The following is a 16,984-nucleotide window of genomic DNA, read 5'->3' as shown; positions in this document are numbered from 1 at the left end:
TGGAGGTGAAATCTGATCTGCCTGGCATCCAGAGGGTGTGTCCACCCACCAAATGCTGCAACTATAGAAGTCTGTTAAAGACGTCAATCAAGACTTCTGGCTTAAAAAAAAAAAAAAAAAAAAAAACAAAAATCCATCGAAATGCTGACATAAGGCAGCTAAGTGGATGGACATAGGATCTTTTCAGAGTCGATTACCACACTGCGGCAAAAGCTCAGTTCCTGGGAACAGGCTCATGCGCCACCACTGACAGGTATGACAAATGCCTGCTCATCAGGAAGCTCAGAGGAACTGTGAACCCTGAACAGGCACAGGGTGGGCTACGAGAAATGGGCTTCTTGAGGAAACAGCTACTGATCTTCCCTGCAGGAAGGCTGAGGTGAGAGCAGGCCAGGAGGTGTGCCCTCTAAGTGGAGGACACATGGGCACACGAAAGGTTCTCAGGCTGAAGACATGACTGACAGAAAACCTGAACTGTTCTGACAGCAAAGAAAGGGAAAACGTATATTCACTGGAATGGTTCTACTCTGAGCAAATGGCAACCTAAATGCTGTTTCTGGCTTTGGTTGGAATAAAGAGGAAAAAAAAAAACCCTCAAGCTTGTACAAGGGACCATACTATGTTGGTTACATCACAGAAGGGCCCATATAGACTCTTCCTCAAGAGAGCCGAGCCAAGAAAGTGAGTCCAGACGTGAACACACAGAAATCTCATGGAATCAGGCAAAAACGGGTCTGCATTTCTAAAAAGTGCAACACGGAAATATAGATACAACTTTAGTTGCATGTGTTAAAATCTGTGGCACTACATTTGAAATGGAAAGTAATTCACTATCTGAATCCCAGAGAGGAAGTCTCGCCTATCTGAGCATCAGCATCACTTGGGAACTTTTTTTTTTTGTAGAAATTCACAAGCTAATTGTCATGCAGAATCTCTGGTCCCGCTCCCCGCATAAGAGCACAGGATATGGTGAGGCCCAAAAGGAACACCCACGGAGCCATAGGTAGGGGAGTCATACCACTATTTCTCACTGGCAGCTGGGTTGGAGACATGGGAAGCAGGAGCCCCACGATCGGCAATCCGCCATCCACTTCTCTGCAACCAACCAACCAACCACCCACCCACCCACCCACCCAAAAAACCAACCACCCAACCAACCAACCAGCTAGTGTAGCCACAGCAATTAATCAGTGGCTAATGGCTAACCTGTAACAGCTGATGTCCTACTAGTCACAGCTGATGACCATCTACTACCCGAGCCAGCACCTTTCCACGTGAGGCCGAGAGCCTGGAAACTGCTCTCTGGAACTCTGTCCCCACACTAATTCTAAAATGTATATGATGTATATGGAAATGCAGAAAGGATCTATGCTACTTGATTTTTCATACTTACTATAAAGCTGCAGTAATCAAGGCGTACAGAGATAACGAACAGAACAGAATCCGTAAGTGGATTCCCACATGCACAGTTGCCCTTTTGTTGATGGCAGGTGTCAAAGTTGGTGGTTTTCTTCTCTCTCCTCACCTCCCTCCTGCCCCCTCTTCTCCCCTTCTTTCTGGGCACAGCTAGTCCTGGGTAGTTGTCTCCTGCTGTCTCTGAGGTGGCCTTCCTTCCATTTCCAGGACCAGAGTCTGGAATTTATTATTTTAATTACAAATTTGATTACAAATTCCTGGGTCTCACCTCATCCCTGTTGAGAAGGAATCTCATGAGTGAGCTCAGGAGTTCTTATTTTTTTTAAGCTTCCAGAGGATTTTGCGTGCAGCTATGGGAGAGTTCAGTCCTCAGGACACTGTACTTCTAAATTCAAGGTTAAGATAGAGAAAAGCAGCTGCTATTTACACCAATTAAAGAGCATTATAAAAACCAGATGCCCACAAGGTCAAAGAGTGCATGTTGTTGGGATTCAGCACGGACCCAGTGTATGCAGTTCATTCAGCCTTTATATGTTTATAAAACTCCAAGTCCATCATGCTGTCTTAGACCTAAACTGGCCCCAAACTCAGCTGATTTTAAGTTGAGGGCTGAAACCATCATTATATTCATATCTGGCTACTCTTCCCCTGGCCAGCTTTTATGGTTAATTACTTGAAAAATCCATGCTTTTTCATTCTTACACATTTTGCACATCTTGATAAAGCAACTTGATAAAGAAGGAATTCCTAAATCTGTAACACTCCTAAATGAAACATCATGAATATAATTCAAGTACTATGAGAAATTACCCTAAGACATGATGTGGGGACAGAGCCAGGAGAGTAGTTTCCAGGCTCTCACCCTCACGTGGAAAGGTGCTGGCTCAGGTAGTAAATGGCCATCAACTGTGATTGGATGGCCATCAGCTGTGCCTAGTTGGCCCTCAGCTGTAACCAGTGAGCCATTGGCCACTAATATAACTGCCGTGGCTATGCCAGCAGAAAATGGGGGCTAGCAAGAAGATGGTGACTGAGCTAGCAAGAGCAGATTGCAGCTAGCAAGTGGGGTTGGTTGGCAGAGAAGTGGATGGCAGGTTGCAGATAGTGTGGCTCCTGCTTCCTGTGTCTCCAACCCAGCCGCCAGCGAGAATATAGTGGTATGACTCCCTTGTCTATGGCTCCGTGGGTGTTCCTTTTTGGCCTCACCATGTCCTGTGTTCTTATGTGGGGAGCGGAACCAGAGACCCCGCATGACATCCTGCAGGGCACATGAGCAGAAGAAAGAGTGGGCAATTTGGAAAAGGAAGTAATGCTTAGTCACTAGAGGATGTTGAAACCATACTGTGGCTTCTAGGCAGGCATGTCCCTTCTTGGAACTGTGACATAGGGAAAGAATTTCCCTGATGTACAGAAATATTCATGTGCCCACCATCCTCAGCTTTCTCAACACCAGGAACTCCCCTTCTCTTCCAACTGTAAGAGGAGCAGCAGAAATGCTGGAGTCCAGCCAGGCTCAGCACCTACGTCAGACCAGGAGAGGCTGGGGTATGCTGGGCTGTCCAAGGTGCAGTGCAGCAGAAAACAGACTCTGCCTTTCCGCCTCATATGGGGGGCAGACACCAGAGCTGTCCCCACCCCAACAGTGGGGGAAGATACCAACTAAAGGGAAAGGAGGGGGTGGCTGGTGATGAATGTGAAGGACCAGTGCCTCCGCCCATCTGTGAAAACGAACTGTCTAGTCACAGAGGGCCAAACCCTTACAGCCAAAGCGGACAGAAGGAAAAAAGGACTTAAGATGTCCTTGTCATTTAGAACCTAATTTGGCCCTAAGTGCCAAGCTTCTGGTCAACAAAAGTATTTGGACACGAATCCTGAACACTAGGGAGGGGACTTTTCTAGGCTTTTTACACTTCCTACCTGACCCTCAATTTAGAAAAGAAGAAAACAAAAGGGAAAGGGGGAAGAAAATGCCCTCTGGCTATCAAGAGCATTCTGCAGGGCAGTCGGGAGCCCAACACCCAGATCTGTCATCCCATGTCTTCTGCACAGACAGGCCCGCTCATTCCTCTGAGGCGGAGGCCTGGGGGTTTGTAGGAAGAGCAAGGGAGAGAAGTCCAGACAGAAGCAGACTGAACACCCATTGGAGGGACAGAGGCTTAAAATAATAGGTAATATTTATTGAGTAATTACCAAGGACTACTTAATACTCCACTACTTAGGAGTGTTAATCCTCATACGAACTTTTTGAAGTATTATTATTTCCAATTAACAGATGCAGAAAGTGAGGCAGATAAATAACTTGCCCAAAGTCACAGAGAACATATGGAGTAGCTAGGATTGCAAACCTGGGAAATAATAATCACTTCCTGACTCAAAATCCTCTGATACTGTGTTTCCCCGAAAATAAGACAGTCTTATATTAAGGTTTGCTCCAAAAGACACATTAGGGCTTATATTCAGGGGATGTCATCCAGAAAAATCATGCTAGGGCTTATTTTCCTGTTAGGTCTTATTTTCGGGGAAACACGGTAGTTTCTCATTGTACTAAAAATCCAACTTCTTTATCATAGCCTAAAAAATCCTACATGATCTGGTTCCTACCCCCTCTTTGACCTCACTGCCTATGACCTTCCTTGATCACAGACTTGATCAAACTGTCAATTCTGAGTTTTCAGACAGGGCAAACTCATTCCTGCCCCAGGGCCTTTGAACATGCTGTGCCCTCTGGCGGAAACACTTGTCCCACAGATCTCTGCAGGCCTTGCCCCTCATTTTATTCATTCATATTTCTGCTCAAATGTTATCGCCACTGAGCATCCCTCCCTGAGCACTCCCCTAAAATATACTCTCCCCCAATCTCAATCGCTTCGTACTGTTGTATCTTTTCTCACTAGCTGAAATCAGATCTTTATTTGCTTGGCTGTGCATTGTCTTCCCAGCTAGAGTGTAAGATCCATGAGGGCTGAAAATTCAGCACTAGGACGTGACTTGGTAAATATTTGTTAAATGAATGAATGGGTGGGAGTGTACGGGGGCCAGGAGAAGGGCCTCACACTCACTTCACTGAGCTGAAGGTGAGACAGTGATGAAAATGCAGTGGTTCTCCACTGATTGGAAGTTAGACATCTGTCCAAGTCCTAGACGGAAGTCATGGACCCTTTGTCCCCCAAATAACCAAACATCTGTACTAATGGGAGGAACACAAGAGAGACTTGGATCTATGTGAGAATCAGCTGAAGCCCCTCGCCCCCCCCCCCCCCTCCACTGGCTGCTTCCTGGATTATTCAGCTCCTGTTGGGGATGCTTCTGAAAAAAAGAATGGGATCTGTGAATAGGAGAGTGGACTGAGTAGAAATATGAGTCTGCATCCCTTGTCCAGCAATCTGGTCACTGGCTACTGCATCCTCACCCCGGCCCTTTGCTCACAGTGGACAATATGAGGACTATCATTAATATTCCCTCTCTCCTGACACATACAAGCCACATCACCCTTTAAGAGCTAACTTGCTTTGACCAACAGAATGTGGCAGAACTGACACGATGCCAGCCTGAGCCTAGCCTTCCACCTTCCCTTAGGGCCAGTTGCGTGTCATATATCTGACTACTCTGATATCACCATGCTGTGAGGAAGCCCAAGTGAACCACATGGAGAGAGAGAGAATGGCCATGTGGAGAAATCCTGAGGCACAGACATGTGACTGAAGTCTTCCTGGACCTTCTAGCCCAGCCAGGCCCAATGACAGCTGATTATAGCCAAGTAGGTGACTCAAGCCAATGCCGAAAGGAGCAGAAGAACAGCCAAGCCAAGCCCTGCCCAAGTTTCTGACCCACAGAATAGTGGACAAGAATTCATCTTTGTTGTTTTAAGCCAACAAGATTTGGGGTAGGCTGTCACACCGCAATAAATAACTGATCACTCCCAGTAACTCCTCACCAGATACACCCTCCCTCTTCCTGTTGTTCTGAATCATACCCATTCCTCAATTATTAGTGCCGGTAACACCTCCTTCCAGAAGTTTCTCTTATCACTACACCTCACTCCTTACCTTGCCAGTCTCTGAACTCTCAACCTATTCAACCTTAAAGGCTCAGCTGAGGGGCTCTCTCCTCTGAGAAGCCCTCCCCAGTGTCCACTGTGGCTGTGGGTGCTTCTCCACAAGCCCAGTACACCTATACGAATCCATTCCTGTGCCATCTGCATCTGCTTGCTTCCCCACAGACTGTCTTGTCACATACATTGTCATACATACTCCACATATATAGCTCATTACCAAACACACAATAAGGATTCAGTAAGATCCTATGAGCTAAAGGAATAACCCCTACACTACTCACTGGACCTTTACATACAGTCTCACTCATTCTCTCGGCAGACCTGTGTGTGTCTTCACCATTCTGACTGAAAATGCCTGAGGGTGAGGATCATGCCACTCGTCTACATTCGTCACAGAGCCTTGCACATAGTAGGTGTTCAATAATTGTTCCGTTGACTTTTCACAAGTTGATGTATGACTTTCACTGTGACCTTAAGTCCTGATTTGCCCGTGAAGCTCTAATACTCAGGTCACAGATCTCCCAGCCTGGATGCTATACAAGGACAGATAAAGCTCTACTTGGTTATTTTTGGCTCTTTGCAATCAACGAAATTCCCGGAAGTCCATGCGTTTCACATTCAGAACAGTGAGTTCATTCCAAAAGGATAATCTTTTGGAAGTCATATTCTCTTTAAAGGCGCCTCCAACTGCTACTTCAACAGACAAGCCTGAAAGAGTTAACACAGTGTCCCACACTAACTGGGAGTTACAAATCAACTGGAACTATCTGGTTCGATCTTTTACTATAAAGCACTGTCCAGACAGCACTGTCACCACAAGGGACAATCATTCTATGAACACATAGTCTTATGACCTTCACTCACCATTTCAGACCTACAGGAGCTGTGTGGGCCTGGGGAGGAGGGGGATAACAATAAATAGTGTGCAACAGTGAGCCCAACACTGGGGCAGAGGCCAGCTTCCTGCTCCTGGTTGGCCTGGGAAACTCCTTATCTACAAACCCCTTATTTCTGACTACCTCAGACCCTCCCCAGCGTCCTGAGGACCGGGTCCTAGCTCTCCTCAGCCAGGCCAGGGCTCATCTGCCTCTCATGCTCTAGCCTTCCCCTCATCGGGTTTTATGTCTCAGATGGGACTTGATGATAAAATCCTATAGGCTCACACCAGGCCATGAAATCTCAGCTCAGCGCATAAGGGCCTTTGTCACCTGGAGCTAAGCAAAATGGAAAAGGTGATAAAGGCCCAAAGGGGAGGAGAGGGAAAAAGAAAACAGGGAGAAGACAGGTCAGGAAGTGGGGTCCTTCTGGGCACACAGCTGACCCTCAACAAGTCCTATGGACCCAATAACTTGGCATTCAACTCTGGGAGACACAAAGGAGATGTGCGCTGGACCAGAAGACAACAGTTCTTGTATGCAGCCCACACACATGTCCTTGAATACTACGGTGATGTCAAGTTATTATACACGTTTCTAAATACTCTCGATGTTGGTGTTGATCTGATTACCATCCAGCACCAAACAATTCACAAACTGGCACCAATCTATGAAGCATACTTTAGGTAGCACTGATATAGTTAATTCCACAAACTGTCCAAAATCTAGCACAATACATGCTGCAAACACATATAAGAAAAGACATTGTAAAGGTCAACTTACCTGCTGGTGGTTGAAATTTGATCAGATCTTGCAAGTCAGTAGAAATTTGAAAAACATGGCTATAAAACTGCTGGACAGAATTCTTCAGGCCAGAAATGTCTCTGGAATGTGACCGGAGTGTCCCATTCATCTGCCTGACACAACTCCACAGGCTGCTGACATGCTTGTTGAGCCCTTCCTTGATCCTCTGAAGACTTCCTGAGATGGAGTCCAGTTTGCTGCAAGTTTTTTCCATCTGAGACACCCTGTCCTCAACCATGGAGACCTCCCTCTGGACCCCGTGGGTATTTTCCTTACAAGTATCCAGCTCAGAGAGGACCTGACTCTGGAGCTTCTGCCACCTCTCCTCCAGCTGGCTGCAGCAACGAGCCGTGGGGTCCTGGGGAGATGGGAGGGACTCCACCATTCTTTCTTGCTCACCCCCCTTAGAAAACCCACCCTCCCCAGCATTTTTGCCATCTCTACACTTGCTCAGCTCATTCTGAAGATGATTCATATCATCTTCTGTGTGGTTTAGTTGAGAATAAAGAAAACTAAAATCTTGTTGAAGTTTCTGGATGCTACGTTCAGTTTCTTGAAACTTCCTATGCATCGTGTCATTTAGAGATTTCAAAAGGTTCAAACTATCACCCACTGTGTGGTCTTCTCCATTTGGCAAAATATCTTCTATCCCATGAAGCTCTCCCTGGAAGTTCTGTAGGCAAATATCCTCGACAACTTGAACTTTGTCCTTCAGTTGGTTTAATTCCACCATAACCTGTTCATTCCCAGCCCCCGAAACACCTGGTAGGGCTGATGCTGGGGGAGTGAGTTCTGCATCAGTGCTGTTCGCCATCTCTAAGAGAATGCTCCCCAGACGCTCTTCCAGAGACTGTATTTTCTGATCAAGAAGTTGCTTCAAGTCATCTACCTCTCCATTAATGGTCCCCCGTAGGGTTTCTTCAATGTAAAAGCAATGTTCTTCCGCATTCTTCTCTGTCACATTGATCCTTGCATCTAGTTCATTCCATCTTGCATCAAAGTCTACATCTGGCTCTGGAACTATGAGTTGGTCAAACTCATTGTCCAATCGTCCATTCAGTATTCTGGTGGCTTCGGCAACTCTTTCAATTTTCTGGTCTAACATCTTGATCTGTTGCCCAAAGTCACTATTCTTTTCACCATCACAGCAATTTGACCGGACTGAAGGATCCTGTAGCTGGGCTCGAAGGTCATTTATTTCTTTCCTCAGGTTTGTTTCTTTTTCTCCTATAAGCTCGATCACTCCTAGGTAGCTGCTCCCATAGTCATCACAATGCTGTGGGAGACTAATCAGCTTGTACTCACACGAGTTCTTCAGATCAGCCAGCTTTCTGTCCATTCCTTCTATGAGTTCCTCTTTTAGGGCATCGATCTTACTATCAACATAAGCTTGATAGAGCTCATTGGTTGTCATGGTCACTGTTGGGCCCTGGGCAGCCTCCTGGAGCTGTTTGAGCTGCCCTTCATAACCCTTCACTTTCCCATCCAGCTCTTCCAGCTTGTCACTCTTAGTCTTCAGAGCATCTTTGACTTCGGCCAATTCGGACTTGATGTCCTTCATGCCAGATTCCTTATTGTTGATGGCACCAGGAAGCTGGTCTGTTTCTCCTTCTCTACCAATGGCACTGTCAGGCCCTGGCTGGGGGTGCAGGTTACTGAGCCATGATGCCAACATTTTGCTGGCATCGTCTTGAATGGTACGTTTGAGGTTTTTGTTCACTCCAGCCATAGAAGACTGGAGATCAAGAACTGTTCTTGTGAGATGGAGAACCTTCTCCTCAAGCATCTGGATTTTCTTACTCTGAAGTTCTTGGGGCCCCTGCTTTGGATCTACTGTCTGACTTGGTTCTGCTGCCCGAGTTGGTGACAAAGTCTTCTTGGGCTCTGAGACTTGGCTTGGTTCATTGTCTGTTACAAAGAAAGAGTTGACAATGACTTAACATTCTCTACCTTTATGCCGTGTCTGCAGACAATAAACAGGGTACATATAGAACACACTTAAACCCTCACTTCCAGATCCAGGTAATTATTGTGTTAGAGTAAAAAGACTATGGGCTTTGAGTCAAACAAACCTCCACTTGAATTCTGCCTTTGCAGTTTACTGTCTGTCCTTGATCAAGTTAACTTCTGTGAACTATAACTGCCTCATCTATGAAGCAGAGGTACTATCTTCCCTCCTAGGGTTGTTAATAGAATATGTACATGGCACATAATAGATACTCAATGGTCTCTTACATCCTGAAGGGAGATACTCTTTATCTACTTTATCATATGAACACATCCCCACATTAGTGAACTATAGCCACACCCCAATGGTTGACTGCACACTGTAAAACCACAAGAAGCCATTTTAGTGAGATCCACACGTTGGCTGTTGGATGGTATGATATCAGGCAAGCAGCAAGTTATCTTCCATGTAACTGCTAAATGTTCTCTTTTATTAACATCCCTATGCTAAAAGAGTTTCACAGACGTTGTTTAGCACTGTTATGCAGTTGGGGAAACTAAAAGCAAAGACAGATATAGAAATTGATTCTTTTGGTATCCCCTAACAATGGGAGCCATATGGCTGTATGTAGGAAAGTTCACTAGGTGAAAGAACACAAACACTGAATTTTTGATAATCTTACTTTGAGAAATACACACCCCCACAGAAATACTCCAAGAGAAAGAAAAATATTATAAAGATGATTATGATGAGTCATAAAGTGAAGATAAACTAACAGATATAAAGAAAGATAAATTAAACAAAAAGGAGATTATCAAAACCCGAGGCAACAGAAGACTAAGAAGCAAACCATACCCTTGAATGCACAGTAGGATAAAAGGAATACTAGAAAGAGGTTAACATCGACAAGCCTGCAGGATACTGTGTTTCCCCCAAAATAAGACCAGGTCTTATATTAATTTTTGCTCCAAAAGACGCATTAGGGCTTATGTTCAGGGTATGTCATCCTGGAAAATCATGCTAGGGCTTATTTTCCGGTTAGGTCTCATTTTTGGGGAAACACTGTATCTATACTGAGACATATTATGTAAAGTGGAAAAAGTCAAAGACAAAATAAATTACAATGAAATAAAATGCATTAATGTACACTGACAAACACTGGAAGTAAATTAAGAATGTTGTAGATATCTGAGTTAATATTCATTGTTTTTATCTCCTCTAAACTTTTGCACGATCATACTAACAGCTATTATTTATTAAAATCAATTTAGTAGTAAAACCAAGATGAGAATTCAGATGGCCAAACTCCCAAGCAGAGAACTGTAAAGAACACCTCATTTTCCATGCTGAGAATGTATTCTATTTCAAGGCACTAGAAGAAGAAAACAAGTTATTGAATCACGTACAAATGAAACGCTATTCTGAGCAAAGGAAACAAAACAGAGGGCAGGAGAATAGGGGAAGATCAGGACGTGAGGAACTGCTTCTTTCATATTTTACTGGTGACTGTGGGAATTCTACTCACAAATTTTTGGAAGGATAATTTGGTAGTATGTATCAAAATACTCAGAATCCTCTTGACCCTGCAATTATACTTCTAGAAATTTATTCTAGTAAGTAATCAGGGATGAATCAAAAAATCTAACAGGAAAAATTGCTTATTCAAATATTATCTATAATAATGAAAACTTACAATGTAAGTGACTATCAGTAGGGGATTGTGTTCAAATAATCACACTCTCTAAAGCCATTAAGTGATTTTGTAGAATATTTAATGAAATGGAAAGTTGTTCATTATAGATTAAGTTAAAAAATAAGTTCCAAAAACAGTATGTTCTTTGTAAGGATAGTGGATTGAGAATAAGCATTTCCTTTCATTCCCTTTCCCACTAAAATGACCAAAAAACCCTCACACAACCAAGTCACACATAAAAAAATGGGAATCAGAATGGTTTTGAACTTTTTAACAGTTACGTTGGAAGCTAGAGGAAAATTGAGCAACGCTTTAAAATTCTAAAGGAAAATGGTTTCCAACCTACAATTTTGAAACTAGAGTAAAAATATTTTCAGACTATAAAACATAAAAAAGTTTATCTCCCATCCAACCATCTCATGAAACTCCTAGAAGACGTGCTCTACCAAAACAAGGGAGTGAATTGAGAGAGAGCAAGCAGGAGATAGAAAACTGAGTTAAGAGAGAGGCAATTTAAGATCACAGGGCAGCAGCTGTGAACCAGGAAAAGAGGATGGTGCAGGCGAGAAAGCTCCAGGAGGGATTTCTTAAGGAAGATGAAACTGATGTATCTGAATGTAATGAGAGGACATTTAGATAACAAGAGAAGAGTTTGGGTTGAAATAGGAATAAAAACATAGAAAACCAAGCAATGAAAAATAGAAGATCATTATTAACTCTACAGAAGTGAAAAGGCTGTATAGAAAAGGCAACATATTCATAGCACACTATAGCTGTCAACATTATCTACATAGTTACTACAATGTAAACAGTAAATACTAAGTAAATAAAAATGCAGTATAATTCTTTGGAAAAGATGAAGGTAAAGGAACAGTGTGTTGGAGAGTAGATGAAAGAGAGTCAAATCCTCAGCTTCCATAATGAGAAGTCAATAGATATGGAGGTAAATTCCAAAAGGGTGCCTGAAACATTTAAAGTAATTACCCCTGGGAAGGGAAAGTGGGTGGGGAGGAGGATCACTGCTTTTCCTAGTAGAGCTCATAAAGCTATTCAACTCATTAAACTACATGTATGTTTAAACTTTTATAAAATGAAAACTGAAACTAAGCAAAACAAAAATAAACTATTATAATCCAAGAGACCCCCTTCATATGTGCCCATCCATCATGGTAGTACCTGTCATGATTTATTGTAATTACTTGTCTAATGTTTGCCTTCAATGAGGTCAGATACTGTGCCTGCTTTACTTTTCACTTTTCTCAAGTACCAATTATAGATATAGAAGCTCAATAAATATTTGTGGGATGAATGAATGAATTTTTCTTTCAAAAAATGCATATGCCGATATAGGAAAGAGAGTAATATACTATAACAAAATAGTAGTTATCACTTGGTGGTGAGATTATGTCTACTTAAATATTTTCCTATGTTTTATAAACATTCTTTAATTGATATGCATTACTTTTGTAATAAAACATTATCTGAAAATCTATTTTACGGACAACATTGGGACAAACTACCAGCTTCAAAACTGAAACATCTCATGGGAAAATACAATCATTTCAAAATGACTTAAACATTCCATTCATAAGAAGATGGAAGTTACATTTATTCTGACTCAACTTAAAACAGAGGAAAGATAAAGTGATGTAGAAAATAAAGACCAAAAAAAAATTTACCTGTATGTCACTCTTTTTTTTTTTTCTAAAGTTTATTGGAGTGTTGATTGTTAGTAAAGTTACATAGATTTCAGGTGTACAATCCTGTATTACATCATCTATAAATCACACTGTGACAAGTCACTCTCTTAATGTCATACTTAAAGGTGTGCTATACGTGAAAATGACCATTGCTTTCTTAGCTATTCATTGCATTTCTCCTACTTTACTTCAAAAAAAAGAATTTCAGAAACAAATGTAAGAACAATCTCAATGGATGCTTGTAACTTGAGGCTTAGCTTTGCATATATCTCAGCCGAAACAGAATGAGAATGATTCTATTTACCTACTAAACAAACAAAAGAAAACAATTTAACTCCTTTAAATTCAGGTTTATGGGAGCTTGTAGATGAAAGTAAAGTAAAAACAAGGAATGCACCCTTTCATCTTCTCATCTCTGCCTTAAGCTACACAAGCCTGAAACCATCAGCATTGTGTTCACTGATTTCTAAGGCCTTGGGTTTCCCAAGTTGGCCCTAACTAGGCCATTTACTTACAAAAACATTTGTCTTCCAATTGCTACTGCTTCTGCAAATAAATTTGTGTGCCACGCGTGTCTACTACAGGAATATATTCGTGTCCTTTGAAGACCCTGGAAAGCTCAACACTGTAAATTTTAAGTCCTGTTGTATGACGAGCTGGAATACATTAGTGGGGCCCATGCACTAATCAGCAAGTACAGATAAGAAGTTACCTGTGGGTTTCTTTAAGCTGTTTCGAGGCCGAGAGGGTGTGAGGCGTGGAGTCTTCAAGGGATCTCCGGGACCTTCTTGGCAGTCTGCCCCTCTAAAGCCAGGGCAGCACCTCCATTCCAACTGTGTCACCATCTTGTACCTGGTGACATATCTGGGTCTGTAGTTCACACGATATCTGCCAAAGAAAAAGGTGGTATCTCTCTTTACTGGCTGCTGTTGGAAGCAACTCTGGCCCTCCCAGAGCTGGACCCTAATGAAGAGGATCCAGGTCACTCAGGGCCCTGCCTGTTCTCTCCAGGCTTAACTAGAAAAAAAATCACTGGTCTCCTCAGTCCAGCCCTGATCCCTGGGGTTCAGCCAAAATCCTATTGGCCTCCTTCCTCCATCAGCTTAGATCCACCTGCATCCAGCTCGCCTCCCACTAAAGTCCTGGGAAAAGACAACTTTGAAAAACTTGGCCCCACAATTCCCATCGGACATGGACATTTCTTACAAACTGAGCTTTAGTTTCACTAACAAACTCCACAATTCGCTGCTTTGTGGAGATGTTGTCATGTGTCATCAGGGTTGTTTTGTATTTGAAAGAAGCATCCCGAGCGCCCTTCTCTCCCATAGTATCCAGATATTTATCCCGGCACCTTCTTTCCCTAATACTAGCAAAGTTAGCAGGCTGCAAGCCTTTGCCGATGGCATCTGATATTACTTGTGTTCAGATCTTTTTTAAAAGATGCCCTGATTCACACAGCTAATGACAGAAATAAGGAAGCAGAATTGACACCATTCAAAATTCCTATTTAAAAGTGCACATTCCCTGAAGTGCTTTCACATCACACAGAGACCCTTTGATGAGCTGTCAAGTCCTCCAGACCCAGAGCTGGGGCTGGGCCTAAAACAGACAGTGACGATCCAGCAGCCCCTGGGCACTCAAAGGGATGGCTCCAGGAGTGCAGCATCCCTGGGGTCCGGCTCACAGCTTAGATGCAAGCCGGCTCCTTAATTTACCCCAATTCCTGGCTTGGAATCATGACTCTCTTGAACTTTATCCCTTTCTCTTCATTTTAAACACCAGCACCAGCAGCTGGTTGTCTTTTGGGGGCCAATTCCCAGAAAAGAAAGAGGCTTTGTATCATTTCCCTATGGTTGCTGTGTCATGTTGGGGGTGGGGCAGGATTCGCGTGGACCAGTTGCCAGGTGGCCTGCGGCCCTTGCACTAGCCAAACAACTCCATCTCAGGCACCAGCCTGGTGGCAGGTGGAGTTGAAAGTTAGGTTCCTGAGAAAATTACAGATTACTACATGTAATGGACCTTTGGCATCTTCCAAGAGGGTCAAAACCATGTCACCTAAAACCTGACATGTAAGGATTTACTCTACCACCAGGACAGGTCAAGTGTCCCTTCAGAATTCCAAGAAAGCCCTGACAGCGCTGCCCCAACTGTGAGGGTCCCAGCTCCTTTCACCGTCCCTGTTTCCCTTTGTCTTTTAAGGCAGTGGTCTCACCTTGGCCGCGTATCAGAATCACCAGAGAACTGTAAAAATGCCTGGGTCCCACCGTCAGAGGTTCTGATTGAATTGGTATGCACTGGGGCCTGGGTGTGCAGATTTTGAGAAGATCTGCTGAGAGGCTTTTTCCAAGAGAATTGAAGAGAAAGCCCAATAAACAGAAAAGAAGGGCTGCTCAAGGAGTGAGGGGTAAGGAGGAGGGTAAGACCTCCATCCCAGGCATTTCATTCTCTCTCATTCCCACCACATCCCCCAGTAAGGCCCCACAATGCAGATTTTCCTCTTTTCACAAAGGAGAAAACAGGTTCACGGAGGCTAAGTGATTTGTCCAAGTTCTAACAGCCAGGAAGGGCAGGGCTGGGATTTAAACCCACGTGTTCTCCCCTGTATCCCACATGGCCTCCCGCACGCAGAAGCAGCAAGTCTCTCTAGCACTTGCCCTACATTTGAAACGGCCTCACCCACCCAGATATGTTCTAGAAGGACATTTGGATAAGAAGGTCCCCATTCAGCAAATATTCTCCAGAATGTCTAATTCAGTCCATGTACACGCAAGCCGTCAGCCCCTACCATCCACTTACCAAAAGAACCCTCTGTGTGTTCCTAGAAACTATAAAAGAAAAGAAAGAAAACTTCCACTTCATTGTTTTGAATGTTCAAGTACAGCATAATGCAGGAAAAATGTGTAATCTCAGAAAAACTTGGTTCCTCTGAGCATTTAACACTGAATGTGAAAATGTGTTTGCTCTGGATTTTTGTTCATATGCCAGTAGATGACAGCCCATGTTAAACTCTTTTGGATGTGGCTGAGCCAGGACTAGGAGAGCAAAGCACGAGGCTCAGATGCCCTGAGAAGAGGGACGACCTCCTAGCCCCTCACTGCTGGGCCAGGTGTAAGAAAGTTCTTGCTTTTCCAACACACTTCATTCTTTTATTTAAAACCAGTTATAATTTTGGAGCTGGTTCATAACTGAGGAAAACTCCCTGGAGTTCCCGTCTTCCTCTCCACCCTCACACACATTCCCCACTCCCACCCTTCCCTTAAATAGCTTGCTGTAGGGTTTCCAGTTTCAGGCAATGGAGTTTAGGCTGACAGTGTCTCTAACAAAGTTTTCAGGTCCAGCATGTGGAAGACGCCTTCCCAGTGACAGCTGAAAACGATCAGGTGGCTACTCTAACGCTCACGTCCCACTTCTCTGTGCATGACACAGATCCCAGAGGCGGCCTCAGGAACTCGGGCCTCAACTTGGAGACGATGAGGGGAGGAGATAGGTGTTCTCCAGCCCCACAGTCCTACTGGGATTTTCCTGCAGAAATGGGGTTCCTGCTTCCATAGGAGCCAACTGGAAGGTTCCCCAGACATGAGGAAGAACCCAGTAGGATTTCTGGGTCCCCTTCCGCCATCAGCCAGGGCACAGCAGGATGATATCCTGGCCAGGGAACCTTATAAAAATGCCTAGGCCTTTGCCCCTCAAAATTCTAATTTTAATTGGTTTGGGGGCAAGGGGTACCCAAGCACTGTACCTTTCAAAAATTACCCAAGTAATTGTCAAGCACCCCCAGAGTTGAGAAGCACAACCCCACACCCAGGGAACCCATCTGCCCCCAGAGCTAGGAGCTGGGAGCCTCTGAAGCAGCCAGGGCTGAACAACAGGGCAGGGAACAGCCAAAGCAGCCCAAGTGTTACCAGGGCCCCGGGCTGTGAGTACACGGAGATGCTCAATAAATACTTACTGAATCAGCTAACTCACTGCACCCAGCTGGGGGTCACCGAACTGAGAGACCAACAGCCAAAGGGGTAGCCAGGCTGTGCTGGGAGAGCAGGAGGGCTGACTCAGGCTGCAGCCTTGGCCCCCAGCCCAGTCTCGGGTCGGGACTGTGACAGCACCCTGTTCCTCAGATCCAGGCTATACTGCTGCCTCGGTCACCCTGGGGGGCTCCTGGGGGCTGTGGCACAGAGCCACCACCTGGGCCTGCCTCTGACCCCTGCCTCAGCCACACCCACTCTCCCCAACTCTCCTCTCCCCAAAACATTTTTCTGGGGTGAAAGAAGGGTTCACCATTTTCACAGGTTCAGCTCTGTGTTAAAGACACCAGATTGGCCCAAGGGAATTCTAATGATTAGGAAGGTGGAAAGGACTGAAAAAGTTAATCAGAGTTCAGGGACCACATGACTGGAAGTGTCCCTGTTGAATAGAAGGTGACAAAATGACTGTGCCTCCATTTGACATTAGCCCACAAAGACTCCTTCCTAACATGCTTCAATTCACACTTGCATT

General features: G+C 44.3%; 1 protein-coding gene across 1 annotated transcript in view; it reads right to left on the bottom strand.

Annotated features, from left to right (window-relative positions):
• EMILIN2 (elastin microfibril interfacer 2) overlaps nucleotides 1–16,984 on the bottom strand; it is a 56,069-nt gene that overhangs the window by 12,095 nt on the left and 26,990 nt on the right. Inside the window, exons 3-4 of the mRNA XM_019755771.2 lie at nucleotides 13,203–13,378; nucleotides 7,129–9,057 (exon numbers count right to left, since the gene is read on the bottom strand). Coding sequence (XP_019611330.2) covers nucleotides 7,129–9,057; nucleotides 13,203–13,378 — 2,105 coding nt within the window. The remainder of the gene's footprint in view (nucleotides 1–7,128; nucleotides 9,058–13,202; nucleotides 13,379–16,984) is intronic.

Source organism: Rhinolophus sinicus, linkage group LG09 (assembly GCF_036562045.2).
Source record: "Rhinolophus sinicus isolate RSC01 linkage group LG09, ASM3656204v1, whole genome shotgun sequence".
NCBI classification, from domain to species: Eukaryota; Metazoa; Chordata; class Mammalia; order Chiroptera; family Rhinolophidae; genus Rhinolophus; species Rhinolophus sinicus.
The sequence above is the reverse complement of the archived record's forward strand: the minus strand, read 5'-3'. Positions and strand labels throughout refer to the sequence as shown.